The 26,241-nt window shown below is 42.3% G+C and overlaps 1 protein-coding gene across 1 annotated transcript in view; it reads right to left on the bottom strand.

Moving 5' to 3' along the window:
- The window catches only part of LOC126259597 (protein disabled), a 102,459-nt gene that overhangs the window by 9,234 nt on the left and 66,984 nt on the right, over positions 1-26,241 (bottom strand). The window contains exons 4-6 of the mRNA XM_049956506.1: positions 16,575-16,715; positions 15,848-16,477; positions 10,825-15,751 (exon numbers count right to left, since the gene is read on the bottom strand). Coding sequence (XP_049812463.1) covers positions 10,826-15,751; positions 15,848-16,477; positions 16,575-16,715 — 5,697 coding nt within the window. The 3' untranslated portion in view covers position 10,825. The remainder of the gene's footprint in view (positions 1-10,824; positions 15,752-15,847; positions 16,478-16,574; positions 16,716-26,241) is intronic.

The following is a 26,241-nucleotide window of genomic DNA, read 5'->3' as shown; positions in this document are numbered from 1 at the left end:
CAATTTTTTGTTCCAGGTACTTAGTGACCACCAGGATGAAGCCACTTGAGGAAGGAAATTTGTACTGGCCTCAACTTGCCTTCCATACGAGGTCAATGTTCCTCCTTCCTATGAAGTGAGGAGACTGGTTGGCACAACTGCTTGTTGACTGTGATGCCCACAACCTGGTTTGGAAAGCAGTGGCACTAACAGCACAGGTTAGCATCTATGTCAATAAAGAAGGGAAGAAGGAAAGAAGGAAATGACATAATATTTTGTTCCATCTTCATGGGTAGCTACGTCAAACAGTGGCATGCGGAGATGAAGCCATCCTTATCTGACATGTATATTACGTTTAGGGTTGAAATGAGCACTAAGCAGACCATGGCCAATAAGAATCTTGGGAAAACAGATTGGAGCTTGTATAGGAAAGACCTAAACTCACACCAAAACCAGTAGATTTACAGTAAATGGAAGATGAAGTGAACTTGCCACCATGACCTAACACTTAGAAAACTGTCCTATCACCAGAGAGAGCACAAACAGTAATGTACCTAGGTGGAACAATAATTTAAGTTACAAAGGCCCTTGACAAATATAATCTTGCTATTAAGCAAGCAAAACAATCATCCTAGAAGGTATTCTGTGAGGAGGCGCAAGATACAGCTGTCATGGCCAGACTTCACAAAATCCTCACAAGAATACCAACAAATCCATGAGGTACACAAAGAAACGAGGATGGCAGGTACACAAGAACAGTGCATGAGATGCTGGAGGTGCTTGTAAAGACTCACTTCCTTTGATGCACTCTGGCAGATGATGCACACCAAGATTCGGTTGCAGTGAGGTACTCGTTCACCAGTAACCAAAAGGAGAACTGGCAGTCTGTCAAAGTATGTGTAGGCTTCAAGAAAATCCAGTGGTTGTTGGGAATGTTTCAATCGGGTTTCAATCATAAGTCACCAGGCACATATGGAATTTTTTCAGCTCTATTGCAACAAGCAGGACAGGTATTAATCAGCCTCCTATGCTGTTTGTTTGAAGTCAGTCTAGCAGCCAGTGTCATTCCTAATGTTTGGACAGAAAAGATTGTTCTCATTCTGAAGCAAGGGAGAACTGATCATACCAAGACTAAGAATACGAGACCAATCAATCTGTCTTACTTTCTACGAAAGACATTAGAAAAACTGGTTAATGTACATGTTAGGCAAAGTGTGTTAACTGAAGTACCTCTGCATGAAAATCAACATGAATATCAGCCAGATAAGTGACACAAAAGAGCACTTCACCAATTTGCTGAAAAGGTACAAAAAGCTCTACACTTTCAGGGACTATTTTTTCCCAGGTCAAGAGAGGCCTTTTAGCAATACTATCTTCAAAATCGTGGTTAGAGCTGCGGAAGAGCATGGCATTAAGACCACTGTATGCAGGTGGAGTAAGACCATGCTGAGTAGACAAAAGCTAGAAACACATCATGATGGGTGTAAAAATGCAATAAGGACCACCAGAGAATGTCCACTAGTGTGGACCTAGTGGTGAATGAACTCATTAAAGAGTCAATTGTTAGAGCTTACTTTTTCCAAGGATATGTGTATCATTCAGTCATAGCAATACTTGTCAAATTTGAAAGTAACATTAGAGCAATAGCACAATACACTCTGAATATCACGAAAAAGAGGTGTAAAAACAGGATCTAAGGATCAGTCCCAGAAAATCTGTTGTTGTACCATCATGATGAAGCATATCCAGTTCTTCAATTCAATTCTACCAACATAGGGGATAGTGAAATATCTAGGGATAACCCTGGATGTGAAACTAAAATGAACGCTTCACATAAGAAATATAAGTTGCAAGTCAAAAGGTGCTCTCATGTGCACTATAAGTGTCTTGTGTGTGTGTGTGGGGGGGGGGAATTAGGTTTAACTCCCAGGAGGATGTATTAGACATACACCCATGCTATAAGATATATGGTAACTTATGGGGCTAAAATACAGTGAAATAAAGTAGAAAAGAATGTGGCTGCTATGGAGCTTGAAAAGGTGCAGAGATTGGTTTTTTGTAGTGTAACAGGCAGAATTAACAGCACCCCACTGATGGGACGGAGACCCTGCTGGAAATGCCCACATTACACCTATGGGTTACAATTGAGGCAGTGGCTGGGGAATATATGTTAAAAACTGGAAATCTTTAGAATATCCAGAACCATAGTCAAGTATAATGAATGAGGTAAAAATATAGAAATGATCAGGGGAATGATGGCTGACTATGTAATAGCTTTCAGCTGCTTCAATAAATCTTTCAGTGTAACAACTGGAAGTAGGGAACAATGGAAGAATGAACCATGATACTATTCAGGTGACAAAGTCTGGTTTACTGATGGTTTGAAAACAGACAAAGGTGCTGGGACTGGCGTGTACAGGGTACAGCCTAGGCCAGGGAGTGCAATCTCTCTGGGGAAGCTGGCTATAGTATTCCAGGTGGAGATATTTGCTATTAGGGTGTACACAGAGAAGAATCTACACAGGTGCTGTAAGGATAGAAGCATCTACATTTATTCAGCCAGCCAAGCAGCCCTGAAATCTCTAACAGCTGCTGCAATGAGATCATAAGTTATTGCAGAATTCCAGAAATCCCTTGTGACACTAGGGACAAGGAAAAGGGTAAATGTGCTGATGGTCCCTGCTTATTCAGATATCACTGGTAATGTAAAAGCTGATAGGCTACCCAGCTCAGGGGTGATGATCCCATTTGTTAGACCAGATAATTTAAGTGGTGATAAAACCTAAACTACATGAATGGATAAGAAGGGAGCAAAAGAACTTTGGATTAAGGCCCAAAAACAGAAACATGGCACAACCTAATGATGCTGAAACTGTGTTTAAAAAGAAGTTCTGCAATCACAGGTTTGAAGAGGAGGCAGATTAAACTCGTGGTAAGTTTAAGGAATGGCCATGGGAACTTCCAGAAACATTCATACAGAGTAGGAAATGAGAAAGAAGCCCCAAAGTAGAGACTATGTGGTGGGGGACATGAAACAGCATCACATACACAAAATGTTTCATCACTAATTCCTGAAGAAATTGTGTGTGGTAAAGGGTCTCCTACTACTCTTCAAGGGTACTGGAAGTCATTACTAGAATGGCAGAGAGAGAGAGAGAGCTTGCACAATAAACTTAGTTTATTTAGTGCTGGCAGCTGGGGGGGGGGGGGTAAATCCGCTGTTGTATTCTCTCCCTGATTAAATAAAAATCAAATCAATTGAAAGAAAGATACTGATGTACTGCTGAAGTGTACTTCTTGCATCACTGCAAAGATGAATGATACAGATATTAATGTTGGTTGTGTTCAGAAACAGCTAAAATTGTTAAAATTAAACCAGGCTCCGATGGGGTTCCCATCAGATCCTAGAATCTGTGGCTGGATTAGCTCTCATTTTAATCATAACATACTGTAGACCCCTTGAACAAGACACTGGAGAAAGATAACAGAAGTGATCCAATAAAATACTGTGTTATTAACGTACATCTGTTTTTGGCCCCAAAACATATTCTGATTTCAGACATCATGAAGCATCTCAACTAAAATGACCTCCTTCATGTCAACCAGCATAGATTCCAAAAACACTAATTGAGCTAAACCCAACTTTTGGTTTTTCTCACATGACATCCTGAAGGACATGGATCAAGGAAATTTAGTACATACACTATTTTTTGACTTTCAAAATGCACATGACTCGGTATCACATCAAAGTTTATTAACAAAATTATGATTATATGCAGTGTCAAAACATCGTTTGTGACTGAAGTAAGGACTTCTTGGTAAGCATGATGCAGAAGATTATCTTGGATGAAGAGCCCAATAAAAGTAGAGGTAAATTCATGTGTGCTCCAGGAAAATAGTAATTGAAACCTCAGACTTCTCATAAATAATGCTGTTATCCACATTGAAGTACTGTCTGAAAAAAGCTGCAGAAATGTTACATCAGATCTTAAGATTTCAGAATCTTTTGATTATTGGTCAGTTGCTTTAAATGTATAGAAATATAAAATCACGTACTTCAGAAATGGAAAAAAAAAACTATTATCATATGACTGAAATATTGATGACTCTCAATTAGAATTAGTACACCATAAAAACAAATTATGGTGGCATGAATGGTCACACACTTGTTTAACTCGCAGGAGAGCATAACAGAAATGTTGAAAAACCTGAATTTGCAGACTCTTGAAGACAGATAGCAAAATATTCCACAGAAATCTGCTTACAGACTTTCAAGAATCAGTAACCAGCGAGAAGTCGAGAGATGTCCTTCCCGGTAAATTACAGCATGCATAGACTCATTTCAGAAGTCATTCTTCCCATGCTCCTAAGTGAATGCACTTCAAAATGGTTTGAAGAGTGTGCAGGATGATTCCATGATGATGCTACAAACATTCAGGAATGATGGAGAAGGCTAAATGTATCAAGGTAAGGGCTCTGAAAACGACCAAACTGAAAATTACAGGCGAAAATCATTCTGATATCTCTGACAGTGGAATACATGTGCAAGTACTGCTGTGGCTAAGATTGTAGGGTAGGAAACTTTCATAGGTGGTAGTATTGACCAAAACAAGAAAAGGATGTTCAGATGTGTGTGAAATCCATGGGACTTAACTACTAAGGTCATCAATCCCTAAGCTTACACACTACTTAACCTAAATTATCCTAAGAACAAACACACACACCCATGCCCGAGGGAGGACTCGAACCTCCGCCGGGACCAACAAGAAAAAAATGTCTAGTAAACATGGACTCTAAAACGCATACCTCAAGAGCTATGAGTATGTGTTCACCTTCGGTAGTGTGAAACACATGTGTTTTACTGCAAGCTCTTTGGTTTCTGAACATCTGGAGGTAGTAGTACAGACCATAAACAAGAAAAAAAGTTCAGTAAATATGGGCCCTAGAATGCATACATAATGAGCTATGAGCACTCATTCATTAATGCTATTTTGAAACATACACTATGTGATCAAAAGTATCCGGAAACCCCCCAAAAACATGTTTTTCATATTTGGTGCATTGTCCTGCCACCTACTGCCAGGTACTCCACATTAGATATCATGAGAGAGCAGAATGGGCTGCTTGTGGAACTCATGGACTTCGAACATGGTCAGGTGATCAGGTGTCACTTGTGTCATACGTCTGTATGCAAGATTTCCACACTCCTAAACATTCCTAAGTCCACTGTTTCTGATGTGATAGTGAAGTGGAAATGTGAAGGGACACGTACAACACAAAAGCCTACAGGCCGACCTGGTCTGTTGACTGACAAAGACCTCCGGCAGTTGAAGAGGGTCATAATGTGTAGTACACAGACATCTATCCAGACCATCACACAGGAATTGCAGACTGCATCAGGATCCACTGCAAGTACTATGACAATTAGGTGAGAGGTGAGAAAACTTTGATTTCATGGTTGAGCAGCTGCTCATAAGCCATACATCATGCCAGTAAATGCCAAACGACACCTCACTTGGTGTAAGGAGCGTAAACATTGGACGATTAAACAGAGGAAAAAACGTTGTGTGGAGTGATGAATCATGGTACACAATGTGGCAATCCGATGGCAGGGTGTGGGTATGGTGAATGCCCAGATATGGTGAATGCCCAGTGAACGTCATCTGCCAATGTGTGTAGTGCCAACAGTAAAATTTGGAGGCGGTGGTGTTATGGTCTGGTCGTGTTTTTCATGGAGGGGGCTTGCACCCCTTGTTGTTTTGCATGGCACTATCACAGCACAGGCCTACATTGATGTCTTAAGCACCTTCTTGCTTCCCACTGTTGAAAATAAATTTGGGGATGGTGACTGCATCTATCAATACGGTATAGCTCTAAGCTTGTTGACACCAGTGCCCACCAATTTAAATTGTATATTACAGCACTGAGGATGGTCACTAAGTGACCGAAAATCAATGTTGCGGTTAATAAAACAAAAAAATACGACCAATGCTGTCTCTCCTTCCAAGTATATCCATTATCTGGTCGTGGTGCACAGGACACTCCATGGAGTTGCCAATCAATAAAATCATCTAAGGAAAATTACAGCTTTCAAGATGTTCATGATGTTAGTTATCCTGGAGTCTGGCCAGATAGTATAAATGATAATCTAAGAATAAGTGCAATCAAGGTAGGTCCACAAGACATTAGTGAAGAAAAAGTCACATTTCCTGTGAATAGCGAGACAAGTAAGTGTGTTACTATTTTTTGTTGCTTTCATCATCTTTCAAATGATGAAAAAGTTAAACAAACATGGCTAGTATATTTTCGAACAAAAGATGCTGGGTATTGCTTTTGTTGCAAGTTATTCAATTCAAGTGCTGGCACTATCAGAAGAAATGGTTTAAGAGACTGGCAAAGGTTGTCAAAAGTTCTGTCTAACCATGAACTATCCCACAACCATACTACTGAAATGTGCAAGGGGAAAGAGCTTTTACAGAGAATTAAAAACTAAAAATTAATTTCCTGACAATTCAAGATCAAATTGATCAGGAAGAAAAGAGGTAGAAATTGGTTCTGTTAAGTGTATTTTTCATAGTATGCTTCCTTGCTGAAAGAAATCTTCTGTTAAGAGGTGACACTGAAATGTTGGGAAATTCAGGTAACGGGAACTATTTAGAGAAAGTAAAATTAATGGCCAAGTTCAATTCTTCATCAAATAATCATATTAACTGTTTGGCCTAATTGGAACGTTGGTTACTTATGTAAGTAAGGTCATACAAATATAATAGAGGGAAACATTCCACGTGGGAAAAATATATCTAAAAACAAAGATGCTGTAACTTACCAAGTGAAAGCGTTGGCATGTTTATAGAGACAGAAAACACAAACACAAACACACAAACACACACACACACACACACACACACACACACACAAATTTCAAGCTTTCGCAACCCACGGTTGCTTCATCAGGAAAGAGGGAAGGAGAGGGAAAGACGAAAGGATGTGGGTTTTAAGGGAGAGGGTAAAGGAGTCATTCCAATCCCGGGAGCGGAAAGACTTACCTTAGGGGGTATATGTGTGGATGGATATGTGTGTGTGTGCGAGTGTATACCTGTCCTTTTGTCTTTCTGCTCCTGGGATTGGAATGACTCCTTACCCTCTCCCTTAAAACCCACATCCTTTCGTCTTTCCCTCTCCTTCCCTCTTTCCTGATGAAGCAACCGTGGGTTGCGAAAGCTTGAAATTTGAGTGTGTGTTTGTGTTTTTTGTCTCAATCAACATGCCAACGCTTTTGTTTGGTAAGTTACAGCATCTTTGTTTTTAGATATAAGGTCATACAAAATTAAATCATTACCATAATTTCTGATGAGAGGGTATCTATCATGAAAGACACCATACTCAAGTCACAAGTAACAATTAAGTATGGTTTTAAGAGTGGTAGATGTGTTTTCCAAACCAACTGAAATTAGAAATTGTTATTTCAGATACTACATAACTTGACATACTGGTTGCAGATGGTAGGGGACAATCTTATGACAATAGGAGCAACAAGAAGAGCAAGGAAGAAGAGTAGAAGAGTGATACTCAATCTTGTACCATCAAAAAAACTCCAAGAGCTCATTATATCCCTTGCTGTGCTCATAGCTTGAACTTGGTTGACAGCAAAACAGTTAAATCATCTATAATTGTGCTACATTGTTTTGGTGTGGTTCAAACATTGTTCACTTTATTTTCTGCCTCTGTGAAGTGCTGGAAAGCACTCATGAATCTAAATCTGAGTCTGAACTCTCTGTATGATGCAAGATGGGCAAGATGGGAGGATAGGATTGAAAGTGTTGAGGTTGTAAGATCTGAGCTTAATAACAGAAGACTTGCATTAACAGACTTAAAGAACAAATGCAAAAATGATCCAATGTGTTTCAGTGAACTATCTATTCTCTTGAAAGAAACCTCAAAATTTAAGTTTTCTTTGTGTGCTGTGATAGACATAATATCCTTTGCCATGTCAACAGAATCAATAAAGCAGTTCAGCAAGAAGGAATGTAGTTAGGCACTAGAGTAAAATTATAAAATCAACAGTTAGTGTTACTGACCATATAGCGGAGATGCTCAGTCGCAGATAGGCACAACAAAAAGATTGTCACAATTATAGCTTTTGGCCATTTAAGGCCTTCGTCAACAATAGACAAACACACAAACACACACACACATACACACACACACAAGTATAACACATGACTGTAGTCTCATGCAACTGAAACCTGAAACCACATTGTTACATTCCATCCTGGATTTTCCATTGTTTGACTAGTGTTACTGAAGAATATAGAACTGATTGGTTTGAAAAGGCTAAGAGAAAAGTGGAGGAACTGGTTGCATCTTTAACAGAATCTAGATCTACAACTATTAAAAGGCAGTTTTCTTAAGAAAGTAAGCATGATCCCATTTGAAGAGGAAGAGAACTGCTTAAGGGTAAACTTCTTCTGTGTTGTGTCAGACGCCACTACTATGGCCTTGAAGGAAAGGTTTCAGCAGCTCTGTGGCTGCTGTGATGTGTTCAGTGTTATTTGTAACATTAAGAACTTGGCAACAAAGGAATACGATCTCAACAGACAATGTAGGAATCTTGCAGAAGCTTTGAGAGATCCTAAAATGTATTCAGGAGACACAAATTCGCAGGACCTTGCAAATGAATTGGAAGTAGTGTCCCCTGTATTTCCACAAACTGTGGAAACATGTTTAGTAGTATTTTAGTGCATCTTTGAAATGAACTTGCAAGACTTTCCCTAAATGTAACAATTGTGTTAAGAATATATTTGTACATACCAGTGTCTGTAGCTCCTGCACAATGTAGCTTTTCCAGCTTAAAGATAATTAAAAACTATTTCAGATCTTCAAGAGCAGCAAGCAGCTAAAAGGTCTTGCTGTAATAGCATGGTAAGACAGATTGTGTGGTCGCTCAACATGGAGAAAAAGTCAACGTCTTCGCTACTCAAAAAGCAAGAAAAGTGAAGATTCAGGTGCGTAATTTTTAAAATAATGTTTTTACAACTTAGTAGGCTTTTTTCCATTTTACTTATCATTAGACATAACATATTAAATTATATACCTAATTTTGCATGGTTGGAGTGGTGCATGTAAAAGTTCAGCCAGGCTTCACTCACAGCTATTATGAACTATTACTAAGCTGTGGTCACCAGTGATAAAGGTTCCCAAAAAAGGTAGGAATGCATATAAATACAGTTTATTTCTACAACAGCTCTCACTGGCTGCTTGTCTTGAATGGAAGAACAGATCAATGTTTCATGCAGTCAGGAGACCTAGTTTTGAACCAGCCACTATTGCTTCTTAAAAAGAAAAAAATTATAATGAAATGCTCAGTCATTACAGCTACTGCAGTATCTGTAGTAAACTGTGAGTTCCTCAATTTATATGAAATACTGTAAGTAATTTTTAGTATGTTTCAAAACCACCATATACTTGCTTGCTGTTAAATTTGTGAGTTAAAGAAAAACATTATACCAGGCATTATTACTCTGGATGTACTTTTTGAGAATTATTTTACAAGTAACATTGCAACAATTAAATTCTACTTGGTACTATAGGGTGACACACAGGGGATTTTTCCATTTGTGAAAACTATTTTGACAGATGTGACGATGGCCTTTCTGAAAGATTTGGAAAAACATTTAGTAATTTACTATAACTGACACAAGCAAAATAAGTCCAGAAATAATTCAGTATGATTGTAATGTCAGAAATACCTAATAAAGTTTTTGATTCCTCTTTTTCCAGTTCTATTTGGAGTTGGTTTTAAGTGCAAGTTTGTTCATTGGAGTTGGTTTTAGGTGCAAGTTTGTTCATTTTAAGGGATTATTAGTATATTTCTGGTGCATATTTTTCTTGTTTTAGTGTATATATTGGGTATTTTTGTAGATATTTTAATGCCTAAGTGCTTACATTTACATGGCAAGGCCAACTCGTGTCCTAACCGGGGCAGAGAACTATCTGTTTACATTTTAAAAAAATATTAACAGAGATATTGTGAAATCTATACTATCCAGTATTCATACAACTTGAGGTTAACACACTGCATTCCATATAAAAAATAACTGAATGTGTTTTTATCAACAAGTCTTAGCGTACCTGTGACTTCATATGGGCGAAGTCACAGGTAAGCTAATATGATACGGTTTGTACATAGATTAAAACACACACAAACAAACACATTCATAACAACCACATATAATCATGAAAACTGTGCAAAATGTAAAGGAAACTATATTCCAGAAAAAGAGTGCTGGCCCCAAACACAGACTTTGCAGGAGGACCCAAAACTCCTTAAACTGGCCCTAACATCCATGTTTAACTGGTTTGTTGACAGCACTGGGGCTCTCTCAAAAGTAATACCTTCTCACTCATAAAACAGTCCTTTGGCTACATTTGTCAAAATGTGCATCCTTTACATCAAGTATTGTGCAAGTCTTATGGTAGCCACACAATTAAGTCTGTTAAACCTGTTTTTCTAACATGTAGTGATGTACCTAGTCAAGTGCCTTGTACAGGCCACAAAAAATACAAAGTGGAGTTATTTCATTATTTAATGTTTGAATAATTTGGTCACATGAGTGCCTGTTCAATAGATTATTCAATAATCTTCGAACAGCTATACTCACCTCTTCTTCTAATATTCATTAGAGAATTATTATTTGTGCTTATCTGACAATAAGAATAAGTTAGTACACCCAGTAACAGTAAGAACAAGATGTCTGTCAGTGCTTACTGTTTTGCAAAAGGAAATTCACGACTATACACTATGATGAGCAATTTAAATTTTATGTATCTTCCTTCCTTACATACCTCACTTCTCTTCTTCAAAGTTGAAGGAGTCAAAGGCTTGAGTCCAGTTGAAGACTTCAGTCTGATTACTAGCACCAGATTTATCTTCTGCCCGACCAGTGTTCTCAGAACGTGGACGGGGTATTGTCGAAGCTGTATCACTGCAGAAGAAGTCGTCATCAAATGGATCACTTTCACGTACAAAAATATTTATTGATTCTGACTTTTTCAAACTTGTTGATGAATCTGCTCTCATAAGGTTTGACATACGAAGTTTCATTCCTGGATGAAATTTATCATGTTTATTAGAGTCTTCACCACTCCACACTGTTCCAGGTGCTTTCTTATCACTATATTTGCTTTCAGAAAGAGTTTTTGGTGAAGGGATGAATTCACTGTCACCAAAGGGCATGCTTTCAAAATCAGCAAAAGCATGTTCACTGTGCGTTTTTCCTGTTTCTGAGGTGCCTGCAGGAAGAAAAACATCATCACTTAGTTTACCATTTTTCTGGTCGAGAACACTAGCACAAGCAGGTTCATCTACCACACTTGGGCCTCTACTACACGGTTTGGTGTCCTCATAAGGTGACTTCCTGTGGTCACTTATATCACTTGATACACTTGATGCAAGCCTGATGCCCCGTATTTCAGTAGGAGTAAAGTCATCTTCAAATGGAGATTTTCTGTGAGTTGAGCTCCTTGGAGTTCTAACTCTATTTGTGTCTTCACCAAGTGAAGACTGATAGGGTTCTGGAGGACTACTCAGGCCTATTTCCTTTGGCCGGGAATTAGGATCACTAGTATGGCTTTCCTTACCCTTCGCGAAAGTTTCAACAGAAGAACCAGCTGTTACAGGGAGACTGTGACTTGAGAGTGCAGGAGATCTTTGTTTTGCAGAATCTGATGCATCTGATTCTGCACCTTGGCTTTTGTTAATATCTATACCTACTTCAAATGGTTGCATTGTGAAATCATCATCGAATGGTGACTTCTGACTGTAGCTATATTCAATGCTTTTTTTGTATCGCTGAGGTCTCCTTGTATGGAGTGTCTGTGATCTCTGATCGTAACCTATTTCTTTGTCTTGCCTGCGGGGCCTTTCTTGCTGTGGCCAGTAATCATATTCCTGATCAGAATTAAAATATCCTTCCCGACTCCTCGGTCGCCTGCCTACTTTTTCACGATATCTTCGTTCAGCCATAGTGTAGCTTCCCATTTTCTCAATACTGTCTGGCCTATCTGAGCGTGCTGCACTTGGAAGAGAATGCTGTTGTTTTTCTCCAATTCTTGGCACATAATCGCTGGCTGGTCCTTTTTCTGGAGTCCAGCGTGATTCTGTTGCACTGCTAGGACGTTTTGGCCAATTCTGTTTCCTTCCCAAGTACCTGGGTGATTCTTCATCCCCTTGTTCACTGTAATCATCCTCCCACGGTAGTTCCCGAGAACGATCCCTCGAATATCTATGATATCTTTCACCTTTCCACCTAAGGGTTTGCTCTGGTCGCATGTAATCTTCGTCAGGGGGAACACACTTCCTGCTCCAAGGATATGGTCTTCCATCATGTTCAAGTTCTCTTCTGCGCCAGTATGCTTCTTCACGTTCTGCTTTACTTCGTCTATCACAATATTCGCGTTGTGAAAATCGTTCTTCTTCATCCCATGACACTGATTCCCAACTGCTTCGACTTTCACCTTCTCCTCTCCAAGGAGATGGACGTCTTTTCCTGCCTTCTTCATACTCCAACCCATTCATTTCTCTGTGTTCGTATCTCCTCCACCGCTCATCGTCTCTTGGTGCAGCATACTGTTTGGATCGAGGTTTTCTAGATATTTCATATTCTTCTTCTTCCTCTTCTTCATCTTCATCAACAGATCTGTCACGCCACCTCTTATTCACAGTAACCCATCCGTGGTCTTCATTGTCTTTATCATCCTGTTCCCAAGGGGATGGATCCCTTGAACTTCTCTGACCACTTTTCCATGGAGCAGGTCGTCTTCTTCTTGCTGTCCTTTCTTCATGGTACATTCTTTCTTTACGGTGAATACCATCATCATAATATGGCTCTCCATCACTCCAACCATTTTCTCTCCAAGGCCTTTCTTGCCATGGCATACCATCTGCCCTCCTGTCTTCCCAGCCTTCTTCTTCTTCTTCATCATCATCACGCCACTGACCTCGTGCTCTCATTCTTCTTCTTCTTTCCATTTCTTGTTCTCTTTCCAAATGATCCTGGTAACCAGCTGGAGGCATTCTCCCTGTTTCTTTCCCATCAGATGACCATGGTGAAGATACTTCCTCTCTCTGCGTATCAGGTGAAGTCTTTTCTGGTACAATTGAGTCAAATTTTGCCCAACCCTCAGCACTGGACACACCTTCAGCTCTGTCATCATCCTTATCGGGAGAACCAATATCGTTGGTGGCGTCTTCTTTTTCAGATACTGACGATCCATTATTACCATCTGCTGATTCTACTGCCTCTTGTTCGTCAGCATTCTTTGTGACAGGGCTTATTTCTGCGGAAAGTGGTGATGTGTGCTTTATTTCTTCAGCACCAGCTCCAGCATCATCTTCTAAAGCAGTTGCGTCTTCCTCTAATATAGTTGTTTCAATGATCGACTGAGGTTCACGAAGCGTCACCGCTTCAACAGTGGGCGATTCAGTGCTTTCACTCTGCTGTCTTGATAACGTTAACAAATCATCCTCTTCCTCTGGTTTGATACCTTCTGCAATACTGTCGTCTTTCTCACTTGACGTGTCGCCATCCTCCTTTTCACCAGCACCTTCATCTAGAGAAATGTCCCTAAGTGCAGCATATTTATCCTCGGCCTCCTTTCTTGCCTTCATCTCTTCTGCGGAACTTTCGGAGACTACTACTCGTTGTTTGGGTTCGGCATCTACAGAATCTGTGCTTCCTTTAGTCCGCCTATCATCTTTAGCTTCTTCAATCAATTCTCGGAATACAGCATATTTATCAAATGGTGCCTCCTGAAAAACATCCTCTAGTTTGTCCGATGAGTCTGTTGGTTCAAAATTAGTTTCAAAGTCTGCCTTAAACTCTGGTTCATCGTCCACCGACTCTCTCAGTGTGGCATATTTGTCTCTCTTAATCGCATCTGTCTCTGTCTTTGTTTCCTCGCCGCCATTTTCGGGGCCTTGAGCTTCTGTCGAAAGCTTGGAGAGGCAGTTAGTAAGTTCCTGGAGTGTCATGTTGGATAAATGGCCGGGAGAAACACCTAACGCTGCTGCTAAATCTTGCAATCCCGTTTTTGTGAGCTGACTTAAAGTAATATTTAGTGAAGTACTCGGCTTTTTCTTTCGGTCATCACTCGCTGATGTGGTTGTTGCACTCGAGGTTGACATAAGGATGGAATCAATTGTCGTCATAACTGGCGAACGAGCCTTGGGGAGGTGATGGAACTTGCCGCTGTCTGTGCTAGGACTTTTCTTCTGAGGTGGAGGTAGTAACGGAAAAGGTGTAGGTGTTAAGTAGTCGTCACTGCCTATAGAAGATTTTGCTGTGAGAGGTTGGGGAGGTTGTTGCCTCCTTGGTCTCTGAGGCACAAAGTCAACTTCCGGAAATTTTGGCCTTCTTGCTGGAACTGGCAGAGGTGGACTTTGTAACACGTCGATTTCATGAGGAGTGGGTGATGTCGACGTTTCGTAATTTTCTATATAGTCATAGTGAGGTGGTTCATCAGCGTGTGGAGGTCTAGGAGGTGGTTTCATCATACAGCTAATCTGCTGCCGCTTTGGAGGAAGTGGAGGTGGTTTGATGGCCGCAATGCTAGCTGCAGGCCTCGGTGGCGGTTCAGGGGCTATCTCTGCTAGCTCAGCACTGGATCCCGACAGTCTCGAGGTACTGTCACCGTCTCCAGAATCTGGGAAACTGGCGACCACTGGAGGAGAAGGGGTCACGGCACACCGATTGCGTAGCGTAACACCTTCCAAGATGCCCTGGCTTACTGGTGATTTCCTGTCCGATTTTGATGGTGTCGGAGGCATCGGAGGCGTAGGACTCAGACGCACTGATTGTGTTGTGCTACTGGTTGTGCACGAGTCCACAGTGATCTGCTTTACAAGGCGTGACGAGGATCGTGGCGTTGACTTCGGGCTTGGTAGTTTCACCATTGTAGACAATGTGGTTTGTTTACTGAGCCGTGAAGTTTTACTCTTTGATTTGCTAAGTGTATCTACAGGACTTTCCAGTACGGATGGAGGCGCTGTAGATGACGATGGTAGTGTCACAGACTGTGTTGAAAGAACTGTGTCTACATCTGTTTTCTCGGGAGGCAATGAAACTCTCAGTGGTCCGTGGAAAGTCTGAGGGGTGGTGCTTTCAGTCGAGGACATAAGCGTAGACGGTTTCACATCGTCCTGTGCTGGCACAGGTGCTGCAATGCCAGCAAAAACTTCATTCTTCTTTGGTTTTGCGAACATGGTAAAATCAGCGAAACCGGTATCAAAAGGGTCACTACTGCTGCCTAACGATGGGAACGAATTATTTTGAGGAAAATCGTCTTCAGCAAAGGGATCAGTCTTATCAAATGGATCAGTGTCTTCGAATGGGTCAACATCTAACACCAACGGCTTTTTGGCTGACATTGTGGTTAGAGCTGAGGTAGTCAGTGGACTAAATGTGACAGTCGTTTTGTCGCCACTCGACAGCACAGTACTTGTGGAGCAAGGCAAATCACCATCTCCTGGCGTCAGTGCATTACTTCCTTTCTCAAACGTCGCCTGGAATAATGGGGCTGTAGCTTCGGAAGGAATTTCTGTGACTAAGTCCTTAAGAACTTTCTTTGGTGGATTCTTCAGTTCCTGGAAAAAGTCTTTTCTGTCCACATACGGCTTACTGCGCCCTGTACCAAGTGGGTCCAGTTCAGTGAAAACATCAAACGGTTTCTCAGCTTTCTGCGCTGAAGGACTCCTCCTGGACTCCTTATCATCCTGAAATCAAGCAAGTATATCGACATATAAGATACTGCTAAATAACTGAATATTTCAAATGCCTGCAAATTTGCTATGTGGCTAAAGAAAACTTACTTGCTCAGAAAGTGGCTGTACTGGTGGCAAGGTCACAGTATTTACAGAGGATGTTAATGGTGGCGTCACCAATTCACCTTCATCAAAAAGGGACTCAGTCTCTTGGTCAAACCAGTGCTTCTCCGGCTGTGCAGTAGGCGCCTGAGTTTGCACTGGCTTCACAGTACTTGGGGCAGGAGCGGGGAGTTGTTCACTCGTAGCTGCTCGATTGGTCGACCGCCTGCTGGTACCACGAGATGTTGCTGGTACGTTGAATGGGTCTGCTAGGGAACGAACAGGCTCCTTTGCTGACGGAGGTGGTGGCAAAATAGCTATAGGCTGCTTGCTTGACTTTGGAGTTGGTGCCGCTGTCGTTGCAGGGGCAAATGAATCCCCAAATGGATCACTTCCAAAAGGGTCTTCTCTGATAGACGAAGGTCCAAATGGATCAGATGGCGTTATTCTTTCCATTTGATGAATTCCCTGCTGTATGCTGTTCAGTTCAAATTCCAGGTCTAGAAGATCTGCTATAACCTCGGACGTTTGTTGAGCCGATTTAGATGAAGCAGCTGTTCCATTCTCTTTCACTGCTGAGTCTTCCTGAATAGTTCTCATCTTACTTGCTCCTGTCTCCAAGCTGCTTGCTCCATTCTAAAATCACACAGGAAAGCAACATAGAACAAATTACATTTCCAGAATCCTTACCATCACATTGGACAATAACAGAGTTGCATGGTGTAATATTTACCTTTGTGCCTGATGAGCCTTCTGAAAACAGCCCACCTCCCAACTTTATTTGGTGTTGCTCAATATGCTGCTTGGCTAACTCGATCTCTTTCTTTTTCAGTTCAAATACAACTTGAAACAAATCTCGCATTGCAATTACAACCTAAAAATACAATAATAATATAGTACTGGTCAACAAACTGCAGTGTGGTACATGCACAAATTTGGTACAATAACAAATGCAAACTTACATTACATTTCAAATCAAAGCTCACAGTTAGCTCAAGTGCAGAATTTGACGTGATACGTGTGAATATTACGAAGACATTCCATAGAGGGTGGGGTGGGGAAATTCGTACATGTGGTGTACGGCAGGAGTTCAATTTGGTTGCTACCGTCATCAAAATATTTAGTTCTTCCACATGTGAGCCTTTTCGTAGTTCTTCCATATCTGACCCTTTTCACCATTTCCGAGTGGGCTGCGAGTGTTGTACTGGATAAAGCGTAGCAATTCGCAGAAGAAGAGTACGTGTTAGTTGTAATATAGTGTTTTATGCTGTCACAGCATAACATACTTGCAAAGAGGTTCGCTATTCAATCCAGGCCGTCCGAAACTGAATGCAGGTATCTGTCCTTTCTTCACTGGCCTCATTATGATAACGAAAAGTCTTTTAAACGTTGGGGTTCAAACTAGCTAATTCAAAAGTCGAGCAACACGTCATCATCGCGATCCGAGATCAATCACGAAGCTGGCCTGTTCCGCCGGAAAATCCCCTAAAGAAGTAAGGGAAAAATATAGTTCACCATACAGATAAAGGCGCATTTCTGTCGATCAAAACATAGTTTCTAACCAAAATTTTGCAATATTCTGCCTTACAATAGCTTTTAAACACTATGGTAAGATACACTGACACGAATACCACATTTTTCCGTCTGGTTAATTTCGCGTTCATTGCACACGGAGTACTAATTCAAGTGGAGAAGAAGAGGAGAAGGAATCGAAATTATTTACGAGGCTTCTCGGTATTCACAACGGGCGAGGTTGTCCTGTGGTAAGACACAGGATGATAATAAGAATAATAGTTTTACTGTCGTTAGAACATTACAGCAACAGGCACCGTCAAATGCATAATACAATGCAATTAATAACAAGAAAGTGCAATAGCTCAGCTATTGACATTGAAACTTCATATTATAATTATTAAATTCCTTTAATTCGTTCTGGAAGTTTCAAGAAATTCCTTCATAGGGGTGTACAACTAAAATATCAGACGCCCGCCCGGTTAGCCGTGCGGTCTGACGCACTGCTTTGCGGGCAGAAGGCGTGCTGGTCCCCGGCACGAATCCGCCCGGCGGATTAATGTCGAGGTCCGGTGTGCCGGCCAGTCTGTGGATGGTTTTTAAGGGGTTTTCCCCATCTGCCTCGGCGAATGCGGGCTGGTTCCCCTTATTCCGTCTCAGTTTCACTATGTCGGCGATTGCTGTGCAAAAATTTCTCCACGTACGCGTACACGATAATTACTCTACCACGCAATCATTGGGGTTACACTCGTCTGGTGTGAGACGTTCCCGGGGGAGGGATGGGGGGGAAGGGGTGTCCACTGCGGGCCGATCCGTCCAATAACCCTGGGTTCGGTGTGGGGAGGCAGTGGCGTGAGTGGACTACTGTAGCCTGTGGAACACTGTAGACTGTTGTGGGGTTGTGAACCACTGACGGCTGCGGCAGGGACGAAGCCTCTCCGTCGTTTCTAGGCCCCCAGTTCCATACAATACAATACAAAAATGTCAGACAGCATTTGCTTGCTTAAGAAGAACTTGTACAGCTTATGATAGTTCATGAAGTAATTTGGGTACCATGACGCCACACTGTTAACTGTTTACTATCTATGGTATGATACATAAATGCATCATTGCTGCTTGTGTTATAACAATGCGCAGTTTCTCTGCGTTTTGTTTCTTATGGCTAAATTAAAACTTAGTATTTATATGACGATACAGTAAATACACTAACAGCTTTAGTCTGCAGTATTAAAATGCCATGCACATAAAATAATACCATATGATACTATGCTATGAAAAAATGCAGAATAGGACATAGATTTTGGGTCCACAATTCATACACCTTAAGAGTTAAATTACTTTATACAACTTACCACCAATATACACTCCTGGAAATTGAAATAAGAACACCGTGAATTCATTGTCCCAGGAAGGGGAAACTTTATTGACACATTCCTGGGGTCAGATACATCACATGATCACACTGACAGAACCACAGGCACATAGACACAGGCAACAGAGCATGCACAACGTCGGCACTAGTACAGTGTGTATCCACCTTTCGCAGCAATGCAGGCTGCTATTCTCCCATGGAGACGATCGTAGAGATGCTGGATGTAGTCCTGTGGAACGGCTTGCCATGCCATTTCCACCTGGCGCCTCAGTTGGACCAGCGTTCGTGCTGGACGTGCAGACCGCGTGAGACGACGCTTCATCCAGTCCCAAACATGCTCAATGGGGGACAGATCCGGAGATCTTGCTGGCCAGGGTAGTTGACTTACACCTTGTAGAGCACGTTGGGTGGCACGGGATACATGCGGACGTGCATTGTCCTGTTGGAACAGCAAGTTCCGTTGCCGGTCTAGGAATGGTAGAACGATGGGTTCGATGACGGTTTGGATGTACCGTGCACTATTCAGTGTCCCCTCGACGATCACCAGTGGTGTACGGCCAGTGTAGGAGATCGCTCCCCACACCATGATGCCGGGTGTTGGCCCTGTGTGCCTCGGTCGTATGCAGTCCTGATTGTGGCGCTCACCTGCACGGCGCCAAACACGCATACGACCATCATTGGCACCAAGGCAGAAGCGACTCTCATCGCTGAAGACGACACGTCTCCATTCGTCCCTCCATTCACGCCTGTCGCGACACCACTGGAGGCGGGCTGCACGATGTTGGGGCGTGAGCGGAAGACGGCCTAACGGTGTGCGGGACCGTAGCCCAGCTTCATGGAGACGGTTGCGAATGGTCCTCGCCGATACCCCAGGAGCAACAGTGTCCCTAATTTGCTGGGAAGTGGCGGTGCGGTCCCCTACGGCACTGCGTAGGATCCTACGGTCTTGGCGTGCATCCGTGCGTCGCTGCGGTCCGGTCCCAGGTCGACGGGCACGTGCACCTTCCGCCGACCACTGGCGACAACATCGATGTACTGTGGAGACCTCACGCCCCACGTGTTGAGCAATTCGGCGGTACTTCCACCCGGCCTCCCGCATGCCCACTATACGCCCTCGCTCAAAGTCCGTCAACTGCACATACGGTTCACGTCCACGCTGTCGCGGCATGCTACCAGTGTTAAAGACTGCGATGGAGCTCCGTATGCCACGGCAAACTGGCTGACACTGACGGCGGCGGTGCACAAATGCTGTGCAGCTAGCGCCATTCGACGGCCAACACCGCGGTTCCTGGTGTGTCCGCTGTGCCGTGCGTGTGATCATTGCTTGTACAGCCCTCTCGCAGTGTCCGGAGCAAGTATGGTGGGTGTGACACACCGGTGTCAATGTGTTTTTTTTTTCCATTTCCAGGAGTGTATTTTACACGCTGACCTCAAGATAATATTTATCCAATATATTTTACACGCTGACCTCAAGATAATATTTATCATCTAAATATATACCCGTGAACTGAACTCAATTAGGAACATTGGAGGAAAGTTTACATTATAAAGTAAAACCCACCTGCTGAGTTTCGTTCTCATTCGGCAGGAATCCATTTGGTCGGAACCAAATAGATGCTTGAACGAATGTATCTTCAACATAACAAGTTTTAAGGCTACTGATATCATTCCTGCTGCAAAAAATTGTCGTGTCATCTTCATAACAATATCGTGCGGGATACAACAAAAGAGGGACTTGCATTCGGAAGAACAGCGGCTCATATCCCCATACAGTCATCTACATTCAGTTTTCCTGTTGTTTCTCTAAATTACTTAAGACAACACGGCCGATATCCTTATACATGCTTCCCCAACACAAGCTTTTGTTCTCTCTCTACTGAACTCAATGTCAACGCATGTTAAAACTCAATCTTCCTTTTTTGTCGGTGTTCACCAGAAGTGGCTGTAGGGAAATCAAACAAAGCTTACTGGGTTTTGAACTTACTAGGAACAGCTCGTAGCCTTTTCTCGGCTACAATGAAAGCTTTTATATTAAATGACAACAGCTTAGAATCGAATTTTAATGCACTGATAAGACTAAACATTATGAGTGTTACAATACTACCGTAAACTAACCTAGGTAAGTGCAAGCCACGGTAGTTTTCCTTGTAGCTTTGGTCGGGTACAGTCGTACCTGCATTACCTGTAGGTTACGTGTGTTGCATACCTATCGGGTGTTAGCTGATAACGATCTCTTTCTTTACATGAGCCATCAGTGTCTTACTAGATTTTCCTAAAATCCGTCTAGAAACTGAGTGAGGATATATAAAGTTTTTGGTAACCTATAGAACATTTTTGTTCTACATAGTTATCCTCCTGTCTGTTACTTAGGAATAAACAGTATTTACAGGAAAACTGAAATTGTCAAAATTTAATTCAGATTTTATTCGAATATTGTTGATTCATAACGTGGAATAGAGAGATGTTGTGATAAGAATAAAAAAATAATGAAGATTTATCATATAGCTCTAAAAAACGCTGTATCCCTAACAAAAAGGTAAAATAAAAAACAGCAAAACAAAAATATATCAAACATCGCTTCAATACTTCATCAAACTTATATAAAACATGTTTGTATTATTCATAAACAACTTTCGCGTTTATCAATAATAACAGGAAACTCTTGCCTTTGAACACGATGAAGAACATTCTATTGGGTACAAAATAACAGCTTTAAATGTATGTTTTTGCATGTGAACTGTACTTGCATCAAAAGTAATTTTTTTGGTCACATAAAAACTCAGAAGTTACGCTATCGACTAATTTTTATTACATCTAAAATGCGATTTATATTTTGTAAAAATATAGAATACACAGTAGACTTAACACTGAACGATATGCAGCGTTTACTACGGGCTAAACAAACAAAATATAAAGAGAAGTCGTCGGCTCCCAGCTTGTCTGTCAAACAGTCATTTATGTTTCTTTCCCTACTAAAGCTATCGATACTACCCGTTATCCTACCATTTACTACGTCATTTATGCATTTTACAAAAACGACCGAACCGTACTTTTAGTAGGGCACAACTCTAGTAACATGTCAATCCAATTTTGCAACGCAGAACAGCAGCGATTCTCCACAGTATGTATTCGACAAGTCCTTGCTAGGTTTCTGGAGGTAAGTGGCACCAGATTATTACACGCGTGTCACGCAATCCCCGTAATTTACGGATCGGTCGTTTGTGGGTGCGGAATTGGCAGCAGATAGCGTCTCAGATCAGGTATCAACGTACGTTCACTCTCGTGCTCCTCAGACCATGTGACATGGACAGTTATCCTCCATAAGCTTCCATGGCTCCTGGGGAAGACAGATGGTCCGCAATACTGGTGCCTTCATGTACTACCACAAGTCCCATGGAAGCCTGGGTGAATGTCCCACATAGCATAATATGTGGGGCGTTCAAAAGAAAACATACGAAACTACACTGTGGGTATAAGCGAAGTCTTTATTCAAAAGGAATGACCAGGGCCATGAGCACAATTATTCCACTGTTTCACGAGCCAAAGAATTCCCTGTTCCCAGACTTCCTGTGACTGTGACATGATTCAATCCTCCAATTCTGTGTCCTCCAGTTCGTCGTCCGAGTAGAAACGCTTCCCTTTGTGATGTTTCTTTATAATGGACCAAACACATAGAAGTCGCAGGGCAACATGTCTGGGCTGTAGGGCGGATGCTCAAATTTCTCCCACTTGAACTTGGCCATTACACGTTGTGTGACCTTGCAGGCATGTGGAGGCATGTTATCATGGAGCAGAATTGTCACGTCCGACAGCAGCGCAGACCTTTTGCACCTGATGGACTTTCGTAGGCTATAGAGCGTCTCACAATATGTATCACTGTTTATGGTTTTTCCGTGCTCGAGGAAATTGGTGAGTATCGGACCTCAGACGTCGAAAAAGACAGTGAGCATCATCTTGCCGGCTGAGGGCACAGTTTGGATTTTTTTTAAGGGAGGTGACTTCATTACATTCGTGCCCCTGGATGTCTCACTACGTTATCACAAAGTGGCATACGGAGATTTCAGTTGCTCTGGTTGTCACAATGTTTCGTACCTTTTCACTTGAATAATCCTTACACTGCCCCCACCAGGTGGCATCCGTGACTCGGTGCTTGTTTCGAGGAACTGCGCCTTGATGACGGCATATCCGGGCACGACCATCGACCTGGTGTTACAAGGAAACTGATGTATCCAACGAGGTGACATGTTTACATTGCTCCTCAGTCCATTCTCGATGATCTCGTACCCACTGCAGTCGTAACTGATATTATCGTTGGATCGACATGAGAATCCGTATGGGTCATCTGCTGCAGAGCCCCACGTTCAACCATGTGCAATGAACGATGTGCTCCGAAGCACTTGTGCATGCACCACCATTGTACTCTGCCACAAGTGGCCTCACGCTGCCTATCTTCCTTTAGAGAGTGGGCAAGCCTCCGTAGTCCAACTTCTGTGATGATGTGTGGACATCCAACGGCTTGTCACCTACTCCTGGTTTCACTGTCCTTCAACCTTTTCCATAGCTGCTCACAACAGCAGCTAGCAAACATACGACCAGATTCAACGTTTCCGTAATGGTCATTCTCAGGCGCCAGGCCGGAACAATCTAGCCTTTGTCAAAATCATTTACCGTAATATTAATGGATTTTCTATGTGGGCCTGTATCGTCGCTACAATGCTTCTCCATTCGTCTCTGCTATGCTTATAAAAGGTGATTCAGCTGTCCCTACTCGTAATGCCTTCAAATACCACATGCAGTATTTTCACATTCCCTCGCTCGCTACACACAAACTATTATTCGAACAGAGAAAATGAACAGGACCTTTTCGTAGGAAATGTACTGTAAATTTTGCACTGGGATACGTTTTCGCCAGACGCCTTAGTTTTCGAATTGTTTAAGAAAACGTACAAAAGTGACCTTCAAACGCGTTTCTCTCGAATAACTCGAAAATCGTGCCCTCCAGTGAAACATATTCCAGTACAAAATTTAACTTCATTAGATTTCCCTCCCGGGTTCGATTCCCGGCGGGGTCAGGGATTTTCTCTGCCTCGTGATGACTGGGTGTTGTGTGATGTCCTTAGGTTAGTTAGGTTTAAGTAGTTCTAAGTTCTAGGGGACTGATGACCATAGATGTTAAGTCCCATAGTGCTCAGAGCCATTAAATTTCATACGAAAACTTTCTCTTCATTTTTTCTGTAGAGCTAATAGTCTGCGCATAGCGAGAGAGAATATGAAAATCTCTTGTGTTGTTTTTGAAGGCGTTGCACGGAACCCATAGGAAGGGGCAGCTGGATCACCATGTATACTTAACTACATGCGCAAACTAAGTTCACACACGGCGAGGTGGCTGATGAGAGCGGCTGTAAATGGGAAACGCCTTTACAGTTGCTCCAACCAGCCACTGCGCCGAGTGTCAACTTAATTTGCGCGTGTAGTACTTACACTGAAGTCCCAAAGAAACTGGTGTGGGCATGCATATTCAAATACAGAGATATTTAAACAGGCAGAATACGGCGCAGCAGTTCGCAACGCCTATATAAGACAACAAATGTCTGGCACAGTTGTTAGATCGGTTACTGCTGCTACAATGTCAGGTTATCAAGGTTTCAGTGAGTCTGAACGTAGTGTTATAGTCGGCGCACGAGAGATAGGACACAGCAACTCCCAGGTAATGATGAAGTGGGGATTTTCCCGTACGACCATTTCACAAGTGTACCGTGAATATTAGGAATCCGGTAAAACATCAAATCTCCGACATTGCTGTAGCCGGAAAAAGATCCTACAAGAACGGGACCAACGACGATTGAAGAGAATCGTTTAACGTGACAGAAGTACAACCCTTCCGCAAATTACTGCAGATTTCAATGCGTGACCATCAACAAGTGTCAGCGTGCGAAGCATTCAACGAAACCTCTTCGATATGGGCTTTCGGAGCCGAAGGCCCACTCGTATACCCTTGATGAATGTACGCCACAAAGTTTTACATCTCGTCTGAGTCTGTCAGCACCGACATTGGGCTGTAGATGACTGGAAACATGTTGCCTGGTCGGACGAGTCTCGTTTCAAATTGTATCGAGCGGATGGTCGTGCACGGGTATGGAGACAACCTCATGAATCCATGGACCCTGCATATCAGCAGGAGACTGTTTAAGCTGGTGGAGGCTCTGTAATGATGTGGCGCGAGTGCAGTTGGCGGGGTATGTGGTCCCTGATGTATGTAGGCATCCTGCCTGATCACCTGCATCCATTCATGTCCACTGAGCATTCCGACGGACTTTGCCAATTCCAGCAGGACAATACGACACCCCACACGTCCAGAATTGCTACAGAGTTGCTCCAGAAACACTCTTCTGAGTTTAAACACTTCCGCTGCCCACCAAACTCCCCAGACATGAACATTATTGAGCATATCTGAGATGGCTTGCAACTTGCTGTTCAGAAGATGTCTCCACCCCTCGTACTCTTACGGATTTATGGACAGCCCTGCAGGATTCATGGTGTCAGTTCCATCCAGCACTACTTCAGGCATTAGTCGAGTCCATGCCACGTCTTGCTGCGGCACTTCTGCGTGCTCGCGGGGGCCCTACACGATATTAAGCAGATGTACCAGTTTCTTTGGCCCTTGAGAAGTTGACACTCGGCGCGGTGGCTGATGAGAGTGACTGTAAATGGGAAATGCCTTTACTGTTGTTCCAACCACGCACTGCGCCGAGTATCAACTGAGTTTGCGCTTGTAGTGCTTACCGTATCACGTGCCCGCAACCAAACCAGACAGCATTCAGTCTCGCAGTGGGCAGTGTTCGTAACGTTTTGACTCAGTAGTGTGTACGTCAGTGCTACAGCTTCCATTAGCCTTCATTAGCACAGTGCGAAAACTAAGAGATACTCCAATCTTTGTACCAAACTTCAACATTGTCAGTACCTTCCTAGACACAATGTAGTTCTTCTCGCATTGTTTATTAAGATTTTTAGTTGCTTGCTATCCACTCACAAGCCGCAATATTACGAAAAACGGAGTCTTAGTTTTTTTGATCATAAGAAAGAACAAATGTTTTTATAACAAAAAATAAACATCATCTCTTGAAGAAACTGTCCAGTAAAAATGATAAACCTAGCACGTATTATTTAAATCAAGGTACTCCAATATACAGATGTCATATTAAAAATAACTGAAAAATTTTAAAGTAGTAGTTTTTACAAGTCAAGATTTGTTCGCTAATAAGTCATAACTAATGGCGTCATCAGCGAAAAGACTAAGACTGCAATTTATATTATCCGCTAGATCAGTCCTGGCCAAGATTTGCACTCCCGGAGTAGAAAACTTTGGAAGATCGTGTTTGCAACACAGTAGGAGTACTTCTAAGAGGCGAATACTGCAGCATGCTCTTATAAGTAGAATTTTATCATTAGTGTTTATTTTCAACTTTTTGCTTTCTGCCAAAGCAATAATTTTATTATTCAATTAAATGAGTACATT

Source organism: Schistocerca nitens, chromosome 5 (assembly GCF_023898315.1).
Source record: "Schistocerca nitens isolate TAMUIC-IGC-003100 chromosome 5, iqSchNite1.1, whole genome shotgun sequence".
Taxonomy (NCBI): Eukaryota; Metazoa; Arthropoda; class Insecta; order Orthoptera; family Acrididae; genus Schistocerca; species Schistocerca nitens.
Note: the sequence above shows the minus strand (reverse complement) of the source record. Positions and strands in the feature narration are given on the sequence as shown.